Source organism: Eurypyga helias, unplaced genomic scaffold (assembly GCF_000690775.1).
Source record: "Eurypyga helias isolate BGI_N326 unplaced genomic scaffold, ASM69077v1 scaffold10858, whole genome shotgun sequence".
In the NCBI taxonomy this organism is placed as follows: domain Eukaryota; kingdom Metazoa; phylum Chordata; class Aves; order Eurypygiformes; family Eurypygidae; genus Eurypyga; species Eurypyga helias.
In genome coordinates, this window is record NW_010266281.1 from 1 (window position 1) to 20,189 (window position 20,189).

The following is a 20,189-nucleotide window of genomic DNA, read 5'->3' on the forward strand; positions in this document are numbered from 1 at the left end:
GCAGACGGCGCCTCTGCCTGCTGGGGAAGGGCCCGGTTCGGCCCTCGGGGCAAGGCCCAGGCCCCAGGGCTTGCCTTCGCGTCCGTCGTGCTCTGTCGCCGAGCCCCGGTGTTGCCCGAGGGCCTGCAAGCAGATGGGTGGGAAAAATGCGTTTTAAAAAAAAAAAAGGCAGGACGGGCGTAACGAGCTGTGGGAAAACCACACTGAAAAGGTTCTTGTGCAAATAATGTGACTTACATCCTTGCGGCTGTTGGCGGCAGCGACTTGTTACTGGGACCCGCCCGAGATTCATTTTTTGCCCCAAAGATTTAGATAGTTCTGAATATTGTGCTTTTGGAGCTCTGCATTCTGTGATGTGTTATTGACAGACAAAGCAGGCTGCTCTGTGGCAACACGAATTAGTTGCAGATACTGATTTTAAAAGGCCCATAGGCTATTATACCGTAATTGAGTTGTAAATAACCCCTTATTACGGAAGGCTTGCTAGCGAAATGGGTTACCTATAAAGCGTTGCATAAGTCAGAAGTGAAATATGGTCATGAAAACTGCAAGGCCCTTTCTTGCAGCTTTTGAAAGCTTGTGTTGAGACCACTCACAGTAATAAAGGTAATAGGAATTAGAGCACTACTCCTCGTGATGAAGTTTATAATTAAGACAAGCGTACATGGAGCTAGATGCTGTGGTATTATGTCTTACTTGTTCCTTGCGGGTCGTTTCATGCAGTTGCATGCAGCATTTGTAAAACTGCAGCTTCTTGTGATAGTTGAGACACTGTAAGGAGGAAGCAGGATTCTGCAACTGTCAATGGCAGCAAGCTGGGGCATCTTGGGAAATCTTGCCTGAGGTCCAGGATTGTGAAATGCCATGTACAAAGCCTTCAGGCCCAGTGTATTCAAGTCATGTCTTTTGGCACGTCTGTAATGTCTTGCCAAACTGCGCCTTAAGCTAGACGCTAAAGAAAAGAAGACTGAGTTGAATGGGAGAATGTAGAGACTAGACTTCTTGTATATCATTTCCACTTTCTCTTTGTTCTTATGTAATTATTGGTGTAGGTTTCGATCCTTTTGATCACTGTGTGGCTTAGCTCTTTTTGTTCTGTAGCTGGACACTTAACATTCTCATATTTAGCTTTTGAGGGCTGGTTGTTACAGTGGTTTTTTTTTTGGACATAAAGTTTTTCCTTCCTCTTCTCCCTTCCCCCCTACCGAAGTCTTTAAATAAGCAGTGCTAAAGTAATGGTTAATTCTGGGCAGAGGAATTATATATTTAATTAATTAAATAATATAATTACTTAATATTTAGCAGTAGTGGTGATTGTTTGTAAATAACATCTTCCTAGTCAGAAAAAAAGCTTCATTTCTCAGTCAGAAGCACTAATCAGATATGCTACAAAAACAGTATTTAGAAAAACATTGGAATGTTCATTTGAATATATTTATATTTTTACTTTATTTCACCTGTAAGTTAGAGTTTACTTTTTTAATCCACTTACATAATGGATCTTCATCACGTCCATGTTTAAAACATTCCTTAAAGCAGTAGTGGAGGCTGTTTTCACTGGTGACAATCATTTCTGTTGATTACAGCTTGGAGAGTGTTACAGTCAGGAGGTTCTGAGCTGGACGCAGTTGAGAGAGGCTGTGGTCAGTGTGAGATTGACCAATGCGACGGGAGCGTGGGGTATGGAGGAAGCCCAGATGAAAGTGGAGAAACAACACTGGACGCAATGATTATGGATGGGGAAGAAAACTGCATGGGGGGAAGAGTGATCCCTGGTGTTTTTAGCACAAGTTAATGTAAAGGCTGTTACAGAGATCTTACTGTGGCTGTGGGACAAGTTAGGAGTGTTTTTCCTGTTTCCAGAAGTTAGTATATCTGATTGGCGGAAGAGTAGCTAAACGTGTTTGTTATTTAATCTTTACGTGTAGCACGGTAGTCCAGCCGTAAATGTAGCAGTTGCAAAGCAGATGGTTTGTGGCATTGGAAACTTTCCCTTCTATTCCTTCCCTAAACATTTCACTTCTGGAGCAATTGTCTTCTATATTTTATTTACCATCTAAGTCTGTCCTGATTAAAAAGTAATTGCTAGGGTGTGGTTCACGTTATTTTCAGTACAGTAACTATTCTGTTACATGAACTTATATGACTGTGGATGGAGTTACTGTTACTTCAGCAACCTCCTCATGCCTGTGAAAGGAAACAATATATATATGGAGCTTTTCCCTACTAGTGTGATGCCGTATGTCTGTGGCATAGAAAAATTAAAGCAACATGGTAAAGGAACAAGCTTTCTGAATTAGATGAGAATAGATTCTGTCTAAAAAGAAATGTACAATTATTCTCGCATTTCTGATACATTTTAAATATTTCTTGTTTCTAGCAACACTATGGAAGTTGGGGCAGTTGCAGATCTCAGACGTGTAAAAAATGCGATTGGTGTAGCGCGAAAGGTCACTGAATACACTAAGCACACCTTGTTAGTGGGAGAGTCAGGTAATTACTCCTTTAACTGTTTCCAAGCCAGACCCTCTTCTTAAATCACTTCCTGTTAAAATTGCCAGATATTAATCTTGGTAATAGAGGTGGAAGGATTCTCTGACAGTCAAATGTCACATAATTCAGAAATGCTTGCTCTCTTATTACATGTGTATGAATGAGGTTTTGGTCCGTTATTTGGACATGAAGAGAAAGGTACAATTTTACAGTATTTTCACCAATTTAACTCCAAATATTAACTTGTAATCCCAAAGCTTTGCTAATATCACTGATATCAAAGGTATCAAAGATGATTTGATACGACACTGTAGGAGCTGTTAGATGTAAATATTTCAATTAAAGCCATGGAGTAACTTCTTCTAAGGAATGACAATTAATAGGTGCTACAGTTACATTTAGATATTTCAGTATATATTTAGCATGCTTACTGTGTTGTGTAGTTTAAACATATTAGTGAGAACTTGAATGTAAAAAAATTACATTAGGGGCTGTACTCCTAGACACAACAAAAGACCAATAGCAAACTGCAGGAATAGTTGAGCTTTTAAAATATGACCTGCTGCTGTTAGAATAATACTGGTTTCAAAAGAGATGTACGTTCCAGGGAGGTATATGAGTAGGAAGTGGAAGGTTACTTGGCTAACAGTTAAGGGCTTTTAAAATGTATGTGCCTGCTCACAAAGAAAGGTGGATAAGTGTGGAAATTGACATCTGAGTATTAAGGGTGAGTCAAGTGCTTTGAAATTGATAAGAAAAAAGATTCTTGAAGGAATTAATGTGTACAGAATGATAAAGGAATACGTGCAACAGCAGTTTTTTTGATGGAGTAAAATAGGGCAATAGAGGGTGGTGAGAACAGTGTTTGACAGAAGGTCTGAAAAGTGGGAGATAGATTTGCAGATTCTATTTAATTTGAGCAGCTGGCCATGATTAGGTTACAAGTGGCTTCGGTAAGAGATTTCACAGGTGATGCTGAAAAAGAAATTGCTCAGGTGTTAAATAGAGAAAGAAGAAATGCTCATAATACTCCTTTCCCCATCATTGGTAGTTATTAAAATATTTTTAACTTTTAATCAGTAGAATGAGCAGAAAAGATATGGAAGATGAAGAAACAGAAGAATTAAAGTGCTGATTTAAATGCTTTTTGCATAATGGAGTCATGTGGACAAGGCTGTCGTGCTGAGTCCTTGCTGTCAGTGAGAACTTCCTCAGAAGCAAGCTGTATAGCGGTAGTGGCAAAAAAAACCAGGGCTGTAAATCTGAAGATATATGTGAGTGAAAATTGGAGATGGTGATAAATGTAAATGAATAATCAAAGCAGTGCAGAAATAGAGAAAGAATAATATTTCTCATGAAGGCATTTATTTTCTATGTAAGTAGAAACTTGGTTAAAAGAAACTATAGTTGTCCTTACCAGGTGAAAATTCATGAAGAGAAAATAGAGCTATACCTTCAGAAGAATACATATGAACCTTTGAATCAGCATGCAAGAGACACCATAGTTTATTTTCTGAATAAAAACAAATTTACATTTTCACTAGAAAAGCTAAGTAGAATGGTAAACCCTTTTTATATAAGTATATATAATCTCTGCAGCCATTTTTTTTTATTCAGGATGCAAAATTGCTGAGCTTATTCCTTATTTTTTTCCCAATAACTAAACTGCGCTTTCATTTGAATATATTTAGTGATATGATCCAGGAAAGTCTGCCTGTCTCCTAAAATTTCATTGCTATGAATGTTCGACGTGAGAGAGGAGTAGGCAAGCTGTGGCGTACAGTTATTTTGTTTAGTTGCCCATTTTTAAATGGGTGACCTTTGTTCCTGGCATTAAAGTTTTAATGAAAGTAACGTGAAATTTCTGGTTTCAGTGTTAAAAGCACTGATTGGTAATATAAATTCAAGCATCTGAATCTAGCAACAGTATTTGTTAATAGGTAATATCAAAGGTATCTACAACTGAAAGATGAAAGAACAGTTGATCCTTTTTCTTTTCCCTGTTGCTAACCATAAAAGCCGTTCTTAGGAGTGCAGCATTCTGTCACTGCTTGCGTTGGTATTTCGTTTGCTCCCTTGACACATACTGCGTTAATTTTCAAAACAAGGAAGCAGTCGCTTTTAAAGCTGTGAGGAAGAAGTGTAATGTGATGTAAGCTGATAGATTTCTGCAAATACCAGTGTTCTAGCGGTAAATGTGCCACTGCATTTCATAAAAGACAAGCTTTTTAAGGAAAATACACCATTATTTGTATCACTTATTTAAATATTTCTGTGACACATACAGGCCACTTTTGCTCCAGGTTATTGGTGTCCACTTGATTAACGGAATTGAATTTATTTCTCTTTCGATGCTCAAACTTAGGTGTGTTAACATAGTTACAGTGCATTGTGGGAATTTGATACTGCCAGTGAAAGCAGAGTTTGTTACTGCAGTTGTACATCACTGTAATGGCTGATGCTGCTCCCTGAAGATGTATTTCTCATCTCCATGGAGAGTGTAGCTTTCTAGATATCATTTCACAAATGCATTATCATAAAGTATATTAAAACGTGAAGAAATTAATGCTTTTGGTTTTGTTGCTTTTCCAGCCTCCCTGTTTGCTGTAAGAATGGGTTTTCCATATGAAGACTTAACTACCCAAAAATCTCTTTCGGCGTATTCAACGTGGCTTAATCAAAGCTGTCAGCCAAACTACTGGAAGGTACAGTGTGGTGGTGGTGGTGAAGGGGGGTTTAGAAGGTCAGTGATGCAGCATGGCCTCTTCCTTTCAGCTTATGCTGAAGTTGTGCTTTACATGTGAAGAAAAGGTTTTGCATATTAAACAGAACAAACTCGGAATTACCAAGCACTTGGTAGACTGGGGAAGCATATGTGTCTAGCTCTGATTTCTTAGATCCTGCTGGTTTTAACCTCACCGCAGTAGTGTGTTGGTGTGGAAATTGGCTTTTCAGGTCTTGGTTTGGGCAGAATTTCTCAAATTAAACAAAGCAATACTTGTATTTTTGATGTATGTATAAATTTCTGAAGGAAAATCTTAGAGCAGCAATTAAGCCCCTGAAATGGTTAGAGAGGCTTTATGCAGTCCTGTGAACACGTCAGGTTAGTGCAGCTCTCCATTAAACTTGCCTAATGTGGTGAGGTGGGTTTGTTGGTAGGTTGGGGTTTGTTTTGGGACTAGTGTTGCAGATTTCCACAGGTTTATACACTGTCTTCATTGTTTCTTGGGTATGAAATGCTTCATTGCTGAACCATTTGAAGTCAATACATATTCTGGTTTTCAGTTGGGAAAATATTTTGACTGTGATACCAACTTGACAACTATCTATGTCTGTGATACTTGGCAATGAACAATCTTGACATTAATAAAACATGCACAGTTCATCTGGTTGTTTGGGGTTTTTAGCTTGAAAATTTCCTTCATTTTGCTGAAGAATGAGCTGGTTTTTTGCCAGTCAGTTGAGTAAAGGAGAATCTCTAATTTGAACAACGTAACTTTCTAGTAGGAAAAACTTTTTATCCTATAATACTGAAATCAGTCTTTATTCTTTGTGAAACAACTTGCAGGATTTCAGTACAGTTGTGTAATTTGAATATTGGGTGTCTGACACCTACGTAGTAGTTTTTAGGCATTGATTGTAGTATTTTTAAATTTATGCGTGATGAAGCATGCTATATTATTTAAGCAAATCACAAAATAATTACAGAATGTGGTACCAGACTCTTCAAAATCCTGTGGACCATACAAACGGCCTGAAAAAGTAACTTGTAAAGAAGAGCAGATCATCTCGCAAAGAAGTGTTCATAATCACGATACTATTGGTAACAACTTTTGGTAACTCTGCTGATTTTTTTTTTTTCCCACCCCTCATTCCCCTACACATTAAACCATACTGAGTTTAGAAAACTATTCCATATAAGCATTATTTCTTATTTACAGTATTTTCAAGGTGTTGTTACTTATTTGCTAGGATGGAGTGCATAAAAGTAGGATTTGGTTTTTGATTGGGTTTTTTTCCAGTGTACTGGGTGCACAGTCACTTGTTTCTTTTTTTGCCCTCAGCTGTTTGTTCGTTGCTCTACTGCTTTTCCCTCAGATACCTGGGCATAATTGCTCGGGCAGCTGTGGATGCTTAGAAAACTGATCAAGGTTAAAAATAATTATTTTTATCTTGATTATGGTTAACGTGAGTCAAGTCTCCCCTGTAGCTGTCAGACCAACTTAAAAGGCCTTACGGTGGTGGAAGAAATGAGTAAACAGTACTGTTGCCAGCCAAAAGCAATGTTTGTTGAACAGTTCTTAAGCTTATAAATCTTGCCTTCATTTTTCTTCTATTCTGAATTTTGACTGACTCAATAAATTTCTGCAGAAACTACTATGCTTAAAACAGCTTAGCAGTAGTAGTCCCAAGAACTTCTCGGAGTTTACTGTTTGAGGACTGTTAATTGCTTTGCCTATAGGTTGATTAATGAGCAGATCTGACAAAGGGTTGGAGCAGTTACAGATTTGCGTCTTTCAAAGCTTTATACTTTGCAGTCCTGAAACTTGCACTTTTTGCTTTAGTCTGGGTATTTCTTGGTTTAGCAATTCAGAAATTTTTGCCTGACAGTATTCCCAATACCAGGAATTAACAAGTTCTTTCAAGTGTGAGTCTGTCGTCTTTGCTTCCAGTCCATCCTGCTGATAATTAATGCTCTACAGAAGTCAGGCAACCTACCAAATTCTTAAGTTGGTAGGTAGCTTTCTTTGCTGGATATGCAGTCTTCAGTATGTGCTAGAAAACTCAGAAATTGCGGAGTGTTGGGATGAGAGAGGAATCTGCTAAATACAATGAAGGAACTGATGTATTGTTAAGTAATCATAAGCTGGTTCATAGTAAATGATGGTGCCTATATTTGTACTTCAAGTTCTCCCACCCTGTTGTTTTATATATGAAATGTCTCCTTGAGTAACACGCTTTGAGAGCCTTCTTCAAAAAGTGTTTAGTAAGCTGGTAGGATCTGACACCCTTCCAGCCTTTTTGCAGAGGCTGATGGTGGCCTTAGAGTCAGTGCCTCTGATTTTTAGCTTCTGCTAATCAGGAAACTTCTCTTTGAGAAGGAGGTACTGCCTAGTGAGGTCAGGGAACCAGAATTCTGCTTCTTGGCTCTCGCTTTGTACTGAAGTTTGATGCCAGCAGTGATTTCTGCCTTCTCTTACAAAGGTGAAGTCTTGCTCTGTGGAGAAGCAGCTGATCCCAAACCCTGGTCCAAGTGGCAGACTAAGCTTCTCTAATACGAGGCAGTGGCTTCCTTAGCAGCACAGTATTAGCAAGGGGTAGGATCACCCACACATTTGATTCTGTCATGTAGTTCTTGCTACTCCGGTAGGCAGCATGTTGCCTTCTGCCAAATTTAGGCTCACCCTTCTGACTTTTATTTTAATCTCCCTGAAGCACCATTTATAACTTCCAGACTTTGCTGTTCTGGTGACACTGGTGCATGATGTGGTGACACCAGCTACATGTTTTCTACTGTGTAACATAGGTGTATATCAGGAGACAGTGGCTGCTTGGACAGCAGTAACATACAGCTCTGAACAGCGTGGCACTGTTTTAGATTCCTTTTTGAGCACTGTTATACGTCCAGTTTCCAGATGTGTTTTAAAAATAACCTACTATCCTTAAGACTACGAATTTTCTGTATTTCAGGTTGTCATTAATTTTGAATGGTCTGGGTGTTGTGGCACCATAGTGCTGATTTAATAAACTTGTTAGGAGTGTCTCTGAACTTTTCATCCCTATGGAAAATTTTAGGTATGGTGGTAGTCGGTGGGAGCGGAACCATTGCTTCTGGGACATCTACTAATGGTGCAATCCACAAAATTCCAGGGTTAGTATCTGTGGTTTTAAGAAAACGCTTTTTCCCCACCTCGTTTCATGTGGTAAGTTTATCTGAGGGTTACGTGCGGTAGACTGCAGTGATCACAAAACGGCCTTCCTTATTCCTGGGCACTGCCATAAATGCCAGTACTGAGAAACTGATTCAGTTGCAAGATGACTTGTGTTTGTTTGAGGGACTGCTTGGTTTTCAGCTTCCTTAATTCACCATGCAGCGAGACAAAGCCTGGCATAGTTGTGAGGTAACCTGTAAGGCAAGGCACCAGTGACAAATAACCATTTTGGAGAGGTGCACAATCCCCAAAGAAATGTTTGTGGAATCGAAGCCCCAGGCCTGTATTTTGTCTTGGAGCTTTTTTATTTTTTTCTACAGGGTTGGGAGTCCTGGCTGTCAGTCAACTTCTGGATTTAGCAACAAGTTATTGAATATACGAATGTCCCCAGCTTCTTCCTGTTGCCCGCTGGCTAAACCTTAGTGCCCTAACTCTAGTCAGTATAATAACACACCGTTGTGCATCGGAGGTGGATTCAGCCTCAGGTCAGCCGGGTTATCGCAGATCCCTTTTATCAGTGGTCTGAAGTCAAAACTTCTGACTGCAGTGGAGCAGACCTCTTTACCTGTTCTGTTCTCCTGCGAGTTTAACACTAACCCAGCTGGAGGCAGTGAGGTGACAGAGTTAAAAGTGTGCCCAAGTCATAAGAACTTGTCAGTATCAGGCCAACAGCTATTACATTAATGCAGTCCCACTGGAATTAGTAAATTACAGTTTTCTGTAGTTTCCAGTTTTTCTGTTTTGGTTTTTTTTGTCCCCATTGTTTACTGCAGCCGTGTAGGAGATTCTCCGATAGCTGGAGCAGGATCCTATGCAGACAGTACAGCCGGAGGAGCTGCAGCCACTGGGGATGGTGACATCATGATGCGCTTCTTACCCAGGTTTGTCCTTAGGGCAGACTTTGCTAGTTTTCTCCAGCAAAATTGAAGTGAAGTAATTGATTAAAAGGACAGTCTGACTTCCTGGTTGCCGAAGTGGGAGTAATGGAAAGAATGGCATGGGGAAGAACAGTAGCAGGATCAAGTCATCCTTACAATCTGTTTTAAAAGAAGTGACATCTTAAATATCTTGATGACAGATCCCTTAATACTGCCAAGCTGTGAGCAAACAGGCAGCAGGTAATGAGGATATTCCCAATCGGTATGCTTTTTAACAGAGCTGATTAGCTTTCTCCTCCTAAGTGTTTTGTTGTGTTGGAAGTAAGTGTTATAAATTGTGGAAAGGATGAGGGGTGAATCTTGAAGTCCTCAGGAGGGTGAGGAGGTGTCACTGTAGCAATCCTGTGTAATTGCATCTAATTTGAAACTGGAAGAGGTGTTCTAGTGCTGTCACCATGGTTGCATAACCTGCGTAAAATATGGCCGTTCTCATCACTGATTCTTGACAGACGTTCTTGTGGGAATGAGTTGTGGAAGTCCACGCTGAACATAACGGGCGCTGGTGCTTGAAGGAATATGTATCACTGGCCTTTGTATTGCTCAGGTGCTTTTTCTGAAACTCTGGCAGTTATGAATGCCTGCTGGCTGGTTGCTCGTTTACAAATGTCCTCAATGAGTTTCAAGCTGCTCCAAGCTTCCAAGTCTTGAAATACAAGGCATCGACACCTCCGTGAATTATCCTGAGGTATCAGTTAACAACAATCGTAGTGAGTTGAGCTCCACTGTGAGGTTAATCAATAAAAGCTTACATTACAGTTTAGCAGCCTGAAGGATTTAGCTGTAATGCTTAAAACATCTTGTGCTGGCACCAGTGGGTTTTAGAAAACAACTCAGACTAGATGGTTAATCACGGGTTCCTTGTAGATACAGATCTTTTCTAATTCCATGTTATTTAGATATTCCCGCATGAAAACAAAGAATAGAATTGACCTGCCAGAAGTGAAGGCAGTGTCAAATAAAGGGCAAAATTGCTAATATTTTCTGTCTGCCTTCTTGGTGATAGTAACGTTTTACTGAGTTTTTGATTAGTGAAGAGGCCTCTGTGAAATACAGCTTTATATTCGGATAGTTATCTTTAAATAGCTTGAACCCATTTGATTCTTAGAGTAAGTCAGAGATAACAGGGAGTCTCAAAATACAAGGAAAGTTCTCTTCTGTGGTACTTTGATAACATCTGTAGTTAATGCTGTCTGTAGAGGAGTTTAGTTTAACAAGAGTTGGTTTTTGGTGTGTGCATCTCATCAAAGCAAAATCTAGGGTTGTTTGCTTGTAAGTTCTATTACGCATTATCTGTTAATCTTCAGGTTCTGAAAGAAAACGACAGCAAAAGTAATTTTTTTTTTGGTCTCTGAGGACATTTTGGGAATGTATCTGATTCATCTCAAGCAGTGCCCATATAGTAATTTGTCTAATGATATTGTAGATACAAAGAAGTTCATTTTGATTAGTCTTTCATTTAAAGTAAGAATTTTTTTCCAATTGGCTTACAAAAAAATTTGAAAGTGGCACAAAGTCGCGATCAAAACATTGTACCTCCAAATTAATGAAATAAATGTGTCAATATAGAGGCTTTCAGAAACTTAAATTTCCTCAGAAAGTTTCTTTAATGCTTACTGCAATTGATAAATTATCAGTAATGTAATATCAGAGGTCAGTTTTCCTTCAAAAAACTTATCTTTACAGTGGCGTTTCTGAAAACTAGTAATAACTTTTAATTTCAAATGTAATCATACAGTGAAAAATAAAACCACTATCTCTTTAACCACTTCTTTGCAGTTCTTCAATGGATCTGCTGCTGAGACTCTTCTACTGCAAATGATGAGAGTTATGCCAGACTTGGTCCTGCCTTAGAATGATAGATGACACAGATTACATCTCGCAGGCACTTTTAGTCCTGTTTCTAGTTACTTTTCATGTAGAAATCGAGTAATAACTGCCAGTATGAAGTTTGGCAAAAGATTATTTATCATGTTTCCATTACTCAAAGAAATCAAGATCTCTCAGTGGTATTTCAGAATATATAACCTGAGTAACTGTCTGGGCGTGGGATTGGGTTTTTCTCTTTTAGTTACCAAGCTGTGGAGTATATGAGGATGGGAACAGACCCTGCATTAGCCTGTCAGAAAGTTATTTCCAGAATCCAGAAGTATGCTCCAAGGTTCTTTGGCGCCGTTATATGTGTCAATACAACTGGAAGTTATGGTATGTATTTTGCTTAATAGACAAAGCTTCCTGACCTTAACTGGGCCACCGAAGTACAAAAGTGAAGGTGGATTTTGAAGCAGAAGCCTCTTATTATTATTCTTTGAGCACTGCAGCAATACTGGCCATTCATAATAGCAAATACTGGTTAGCAGGGCAACTCTGTCCCGGTGTGGGCTTGAGATATTTTAATTTTTCCTTTGCATTTCGATGTCATAGACTTTCACAAAATTTATGCCAGTCATAGTAAAAATCAAAAATATTCACAACCTTCATGTATTTTCCTGGACTGTGCGTGATTAATTTGAACGTTTTAAAATGGAATGCTTATGCCTCCCCTAGATAGGGCATGAGGCAGGGAGAATGTGAAGCGTAGCTTCAAAGCAGTCCAAGATCAGTCATTGTGCCAGGCGTCTCATTAGTGAACTCTTAGATCAGTAGGAAATACAATTTGCTAATCAACATGGCTTATTTAGTTAGACTGCTTATTGCTGTTCTTTGATCTCTTGTTTCCCATAGTTCTGTGTTCAAGAGATTAGTGTTGGAGGAACTCATTAAGTTAATCAGGATTGAAAGAGGGAGATACTTCCCTAACTTACGTTGCTGTTTTGAATTGTATTATAAGGGCATTAATTGCACGACAGCAGTCAGTAGCACTGTATTTTTACTTAAAAATTAAATACTTTCAAGATGTCTTGGGTTAAACAGTAATTAGTAACTGGGTCTTTAGATGATAAGGTACAGTGACAAAGTCAGGAATTGTAAATGTAGCAAATTATACTTTTTCTTTCTTTCCTTTTTTCCTAGGTGCTGCATGTAATAAAATTCCAGGATTCACTCAGTTTCACTTCATGGTTTCTAGTCCTTTGCTAGGTCAGCCAACTGAGCAAGTAGTAGATTGCATTTAATTTCTTGTGTCCTATTAACATCTGAACTTAGAGGAGGAAAGTGCTGAGGTTCCCTGGGTGTTACTTTTTAACATTTTCACTATTGCATAATCATGTGAGGAAGGACAAAGGTACGTTGATGGTGCAGCTACTACTTCACTGTTTTTTAATATCTTCTACTTTATTATGACTTTGTGTAGTGCAACTAAGCTTAATCTGTAGTTTCCTAATGTAATTACCTTGGTAACTTATTTCTCAATGATTGTAGACTGGTACGACAAACTACAGCAAGGTTTAAAACGCTGACTCCGTGTAGTTTGAGGGAGGTGAACATAGTTGCAAAACTGTAGTCAGTGCTGACACTTTCACACTTAGCATAGGTGATTCATCTCTGTTCAAAAGTCTGCGTCTAAGTCAAGTGGCTGAAATGGATGTGCTTTTCTACTGAGGTCTCAGTCGTGAGTTTGGTAGTCTTTACCTTCCATCCCAACACAGTTTTTAAACTCCTGCAAACCTGACAATCAAACTGTACTTCTAAATACCACAAAAAATTCTCTTATATGTTTACTTCCAAGTAATGCCAGTCTTCACCTGCTTTTCTGGGGAAAGTAGAGCTTTGGTCGCTGAAAAATACCAGACTTGCAGAGAGCTCGCAAGGTGGATGGGTGGTCGAACCAAAGGGACCAAGTGCCTATAGTCTGTCTGTTTTCTTAAGAACTAAGTACCAAAAAGTGATGAACGGTAAACATTGAGCTGGTCCTTGGCTTTGCATCTAAAAACATATTTGGCAGAAATCCTGAATGAAGAGCAGGGGGCAGGAGGGGCTCTGCCTCGACGCATGAGACTTATTTTGAGAATATTTGTCTTTCCAAGATTTAGTCAGGTTTTCTTTTCTCTTGAAAAGAAGATTGCATGCAAATGTTGACAAGCAAGGAGAGGGGCTTGAAGAGTAGTGAAGATTTCAAAGCTTTGAGACAAGCAGCATCTCCTTGTGGACCTTTTGGACTTCAGTCACAACAGCTGAGAATACGTTTGAGCAGAGAGTACATCCAAACGTCCCTGGTAGTACAAGCCTTCAAGGAGTATTGCGTTGGCTCTTAACTGGATGTGAAGACAGGTGGAAATCTTCCTATCACCTTTTTTTGTGCTGGAAGCTACGATCTTAATCACAGGGTTTTCCTTAGCAGTGACAGGCTGTGTGCTCGCCCTCTCCTGCAGCGCATCTACCCCTGCAAAGGAGCAGTTGCATACCAAGGGCATGAGTTACCCACAGCTGACGAAGCTGGGTTTGTCACTTTGTGTCTGGGGTTACCAGGATTCACTTGTAATAGAACTTCAGCGTCTTGAGGATTGTTCCATTGGTATCTGAAGATCTGTTTAATCCTTTTCTTAACCTGATGGCGTGCTAATCATTTGATTGAATCTTTGCTGAACTTGAACTAGGAACATTTAAAAGGAGGGAGCAAGAGAAATGAGCATGTCTTGTCATAAACACTTTAATGATTGTCTACTTGAATAAAATCATTGGGCAATAAAAGCACACCTTAATGTATCATTTGTAAGCGAGCTTGTTTAGATGCTTGTGTACTGTGCTGTAGAAAGATGCCTCGTGTTCCGAGTTGGTGTCTTTGAAAGCTGGAAAAAACCTGTCCAGACTAGGATAGCCATCTTTAATAGCCTGCTGTTGAACTTTATCAACAAAGCAATTTATTTGGTGATTCCCTTCTGTCACTTCAGAGCATCTCATGGCACAGAGTTCACTGTAGGCCACAACGAGCTTTAGTCAGAGAAGCTCTTACTGTGTCTGCAGTGGTTTAAGTTTTCTACCTGTCCTACCTACAACCCTTCTGCCAGGGCTGCTGTCTCCAGAGAACTCTGGCAATCAAGTGCAAATAGATTAATGAAATCCAAAAGACTGTTGTTTTGGAGATAGCTTGTGGTTGGTGAACATAGGAGGTTCATTTCTGGCAGCTGAGTGCAGTGTCTCAAACTGCTGCAGCTGGATCCACCAGGATTTGTTTTTTGAGAGAGGTTGGGAATATCCATGCTTTCCTTTCGGGTGTGCTCATGCCACAGTCTGCTATCTCGTGTCTGCCTCTGGAGGCCGTGCGCGCCCCTGCTCAAAGGTCACGGTCTTCTGTAACAGCGCACCTGAAGTCACTAACTTGCTGCGTAGTCAGCTCATCTCTACATGAACTTGTCTCTGTGAGACATGCGTAGTAATACGTGTGACTTAGGAATGTAGGTTGCTTTGTCATGCTGAATTAGTTGCCATAAACAAAGGGGTTAGTTTGTGTAAACTATTTTAATATCTTGTTAATTTGGCAATATGTTAAATTGTAATACTTACACATGTGCTGTTCTGATGTTATGGACAAAATACTGGATTTAGAAAGTAATTTCCTAAATATTTTGTATTAAAAATATTTATTTAAAGGTTGTTAGTGCTGTTCTCTTAGCTTAGCAGACGTGAGGTTTTTTCAAGAAACCTTTTTAAGTTTTTACTCAAAATTTTATTACAAAACGCAGAAAAAGCCTACACAGAATATGAGTATTTGCAAGTTAGTGGTACAGTTGGATGGATCTTGTCTGTAACGTTGCAGGGTTTTGTAAGCCCAACTGCGTTTTAAGTTCATTAGCTTCTAGCTAGCCTGTGTTTTTTGACCTCTACAATTCCTTACCAAATTATCACTTCATCCAATAGAGACAGAAGAAGAATCTTAGCTCAGTGGTCTGACTAATAAAGCCAAATTTGCCGTGTTTTTGCGTGCCACTGAATTGTTAATAAAGACATCTGCCTAAACCCTGACCATGCCTTGTATGCATTTATTGAAGACAGCTTCCCTGTTGCTTCACTGTTTACAGGTTAGTACTGAAATATGTATTTTCATCTGGAACTGCCTCAATCGGGACAATTCAGATTTTCAGAGAATTCAAGGAAATTTTTTTTTTAGCATTGGTTGTTTGGGTTTAGTTAATGCATGACTGTTGTGACTCATTAACAACTCTGTTCATCCTTTTTTTTTTTTTTTTTGAAACAGAGTGTAGGATTTCATAGAATCACAGAACGGTTTGGGTTGGAAGGGACCTTAAAGACCATCTAGTTCCACCCCCCCTGCCATGGGCAGGAACACCTTCCACTAGACCAGGTTGCTCCAAGCCTCCTCCAGCCTGGCCTTGGACACTTCCAGGGATTGGGCATCCACAGCTTCTCTGGGCAACCTGTCCCAGTGCCTCCCCACCCTCTCCAGGAAGAACTTCTTCCTGATATCCAATCTAAACCTCCCTACTTTCAATTTAAACCCGTTACTCCTTGTCCTGTCACTATGGACCCTTGTAAAAAGTCCCCCCCAGCTTCCTTGTAGCCCCTTCAGGCACTGGAAGGCTGCAGTTCTGTTATCTGTACTGTGTGTGTGAGGAAGCATCAGTGGTACAGTTACATTTACTTTCACTCTAATATACAAGCAGGTATGTTATATATTAAGCACTGAACTACAGATGTTCTCACTGGGGGTCTGTTCCTTCCTCCACCTACATTCCATTAAATTTGCAGCAAAAGGACGTTACTGAAATGTCTGTGGAGCAGAATCTCAGGATTTTATGACTACCTTTGTTATTGTTTAAGCTGCTGAGTCAGGCAGCAAATGTTTTTTAGATGTTTGTGCATTTAATGATATTTGCTGTGTTTTCATTCTCTCTTATTTTTTCCTCCCCCCCGACAGTAGGAGTCAACATGGGTAAGTAACCTGCTGGTGCAATGTGTTCTCGGTGCGATTAGCTGATAGGTTTACAGTGACAGGTGGTGGTCTGTGAAATAAAAGAAATAGCAACATCCTTTTTTTCCTAGTAGGATAATGAAAAGTCTTTGAAAGTCAAGTTTGTGATTAGACTTTTCCAGGTAGAGTTTTACAGAAATAATTGTATTGTGTCGTGGTTTAACCCCAGCCAGCAACAAAGTACCACGCAGCTGCTTGCTCACCCTTCCCTCCAGTGGAGGAGGAGAACTGGGGGAGAAGCCAAGGAAACTCATGAATTAAAATGAGAACTATTTGATAAGTCAATATAAATTAACATTATAGTGATTCTAATAATAGTAACGATACTACAACTAATAAGAAATTAAAATAATAGAAAATAAAACCTACGATACAGTTGCTCACCACCTGCCGACTGATAGGCAGTGAGAGCCAGAGAACCAGAGAGCGATCACAGCAGAGCCTGGGTGAGCCCCATGAGTGACAGCACGACTGGGAAAACCAACCGACCCACCAGCTCACGAGCGAGCAAGCTAGCAAGCTGACAAACAAGCGAGTTAAGAAGCAAGCAAGCAAAGGAGTTATGGCACCCTGGCCCACTCCCTGCTTATGCCCCGAGCATGCTGTGCTATGGAATGAAACGCTCCCTTGGTCAGTGTGGGTCAGCTGTCGGAGCTGTGTGTCCCCTGTACTGCCTGTAGTGAGAGCTGGGAATGCAGCTGCAGCATCAGAAGCTGGGAGAGACCTTGAATTTGGTGCAGGCACTCCCCAGCACCAGCTGAAAAGACACCTTGTCAGAACTTTCCTCAGAGTAAATCCAAAAAACCTACCTTCACTCAGCTACTGTGAAGAAAATTAACTCTGTCCCGACTAAAACTGGCACATGTTGTAAAAGTCAGGGTTTTCCATTGGTCTGAAATGATGATTTCAGAGCTCTACATGGAAAAAACTTTTATGTGTTAGATGAATGTGAAGCTTCTTGTTTTCACCATCTGCATTCTTTTCAGACCAACTCCAAAATGCATTTCAGCTCTGTTTGATGCTAAATTATTTTGATTGCAGTTGTGTGAAGTACAAAAAGCGGTGAGCTCTGCCACTTGAATGCAGTTGTGAAGTTGGGTAGCGTTTTATGTCTCTACTTTCTTAGCATTTGGCAGTTAAAGATCCTAAGGAATAAGAAACTGAGTTCAGCAAGAAATCTAATGGCCTTGGCTTACTTGAATATTCTTATGTGCAGGTGGGAAGAACCTGAAGTTGTGACTTTTGCAGGACAAGCAAGAGACAGGAAAAATGTACAGTGATACTCTGACTTGGACACGTGTTTGGTTTCGTTGTTACGAGATCGAAATGTTTAAGATGCTTGCCTGTGGAAGGTTTAGTAACTGGAGTTCACAGACGCATATGGGCTCGGTTATAGATGAGCTTTTTGTCAAAAAATGGACGGGCTTCGGCAAATTGTTTCCTACTGATCAGTTTCTTGTAAAAGAAGTGAAATTACGTCTTTACATAGACACATGTTACAGTATTTCATAATATTATATTAAACAACCATCATTAGATCAGCTTGTAATTACGAAACTGAAATGGAAAATACAAGTTAAGTCATTTCTGTCACCTAGAATTTTAGGATGTGGATTATAGTTGGAAGGTCTGAAGTATGCTTGCTTTCACGTACGTTTCCATAGGCTTTGTTATCACGTTCGTTTTACTCAGCCTTAACTTAAATTGCTGTATAGGTTCTCTGGTGTTGCACAGGACCTTCACAAATTGGATTCTCTTCAGCTCTGCGGGACAAACACGGTTTTTAGGCAAGTTGTTTTCACTTGTCACCCAAATTCTCCTGCATCCCTTCCTGCCCATCACTCCTGCCCTGGTCAAAAGGAATTTAATCTGAGGCTTAAAGTCTTCACATAGTACTGACGCCGTTTCACAAAATCACTTTCAGACCAAACAGACACTTTGCTTACGCTCACTACAAATGATAGCATTTTGTTAAAATACTCTGGGCTGTCTGAAGTCGTCTTCCATGTATACGCATACGCCTCTTCCTACCTGCCACCTCTGAAATCAGAATAACACTGGTGGGGTGCGGTTTTTTCCCCCCTGTTCTCCTGCCGTTAATGATATTTCATGCTTTCTTCAGATGTGTAGTTTGTTGGTTTATAAATGTTTTCTCCATATTAATGTGCTTTCTCGTTGCTGTCAGCAGGCCTGTGTCACTAGACCTGCTTTCTTGACGGTGCCCCTCCAGGCTGGATTAATTTCCCTTCTGAAGCTTACTTCATTCGTCACCTAGACTGTCTAGGTGACAAATTACTAATTTGTGTCGATATTTGGCCGGGTAGTATTGGGCGGGGAGGATCCAAGTTCTGCATCTCAAGGTTTCTTAAAAGGTGCCGTAATTTTTCAAGCAATTAGTAATTTTTCTTGATGTTTGAGAATCCCACCGTCTACTTTTTTGAGGGGGGAAGAGGGGGCGCTTAAGGGATCTTTTTGTGTTTGTAAATACAAACGTAATAGGTAAGGCTGTATTGTCCTGAATGAGCTGTGAGTTAGTGATTTAAATGCTGGGTGGGGAGTTTTTCAGGCTGAGGGAGGAGTCACTCAGACTGAGGAGCAGTGTCACAGTGGATTCCTCTAGCGCAGTACTACAGTCGCGGGATTATGCTCAGCTGGGTCACGAATGCTGCTTCTTCATAAGCTAGATGCTTGACGGTATATGCGGTTATTTGTTAAATACAACGTAACCGGCTGTTTGAAAATAAAAATTGTTGTGCTGCTAGCTTCATACTGGTTCTGGATATTCATTGTTATGAGGAGAATTCCAAGGCCAATTATCATAGATCATCTGTGAGGACGAAGGTTGGGTTGGCAGGCTAACACGTAGAGGGGTATAAAGGAACTGAAACTTCCCATAAATTAATGCTTATCTGCAGCATTTTTCCTGAGTGTTGAGGAACAACACAGAACTGACAGTTTCCCGCTTTTGTTGCGTAATCAGTTCTTTATCTAAGATTTTTTTTTCTGAAGGATTTACTGCGACAGATGACGTAGAAGATTAAAAGGCTGAATGTAAAAAGTATTATAAAAGGTCTAATTCATATGCACTTCAGTGTGTTTTGCTAATTTGGTTGTTACTGAAGGCTACTTTGTATCGTATAAAGTAGAACATAAATTCTACTGGAGTAGCTACAGTCTTAATGAACTGTAACTATTTAAATAACTATTTAAATTGAATCTGTAGCTATTCTTGGGAATCCGTCAACATGAAGAGAAACCCTGTGATTTCACTTCTCAGCAAGAGTTGTGTCAATTTTTGTTACTGCTTAGTGAAAGTGCTAGCCCCACAAAAGGGGTTTTTAGGGGGCAAAACCACTTTGCCACATGGGTTCAAGGATGTTAACGGCCTTTAACTGATGTCCGTGGTGCTACTTGTCCTCGCCCGCTGTATCTCTGTGCCGGAGGTTACTGTTCCCGTGCCAGGACTGGCAGAGGAGGTTCAGGACTTCTGCTCAAAGAGCAGTAGCAGGGCAACTTGACTGCAGCCGTTTTCTGGGGGAGTGGGCATCAAAACCCTCGGGTAGGTACGTATTGCCATTCTCGTGCCTGTGAATTGAGCTCCCGGGCTCGTCGTTACAGCAGTGGTAATAAAGTCTGTGTTTTATATACTGAACAGAGACCAACTCGCTGATGGTGAAAAGCTGAGGAACAGGCTGTGTTCTAAGCTTTTTCCGTGTCTGGAGTAGTATTTCAGCCGGATAAAGGTTTTGCTTCCCCGGAAGTGGTAGTACTACCCGCATCCTGCCTTCTCTCTTTAGTTATGCTGTTGGTTTTGGTGATGTGCAGCTCCACAGAATGGACCAGCTTGCTGGTCTGGCTGAACACTGATCTCTTCTTTTGTCAGAGTGGGAGATAGCAAGCTGTTCTGGTTTTCCATACAGCCCCCCAGCTGCTGATACCAGCACAAGGCGGGCAGCAGGA

At 40.2% G+C, this 20,189-nt stretch overlaps 1 protein-coding gene across 1 annotated transcript; it reads left to right on the forward strand.

The window, feature by feature from the left end:
- Positions 1-1,586: 1,586 nt before the first annotated feature.
- Positions 1,587-12,497, forward strand: AGA (aspartylglucosaminidase; the record flags this gene model as incomplete). The annotated part of the gene is made up of 8 exons (XM_010157011.1): positions 1,587-1,739; positions 2,380-2,493; positions 5,086-5,198; positions 6,202-6,316; positions 8,290-8,365; positions 9,200-9,307; positions 11,433-11,566; positions 12,374-12,497. Coding segments are annotated over 8 exons (914 nt in total), but the record flags the coding sequence as incomplete, so codon positions are not given.
- Between the last annotated feature and the right edge of the window lie 7,692 nt (positions 12,498-20,189).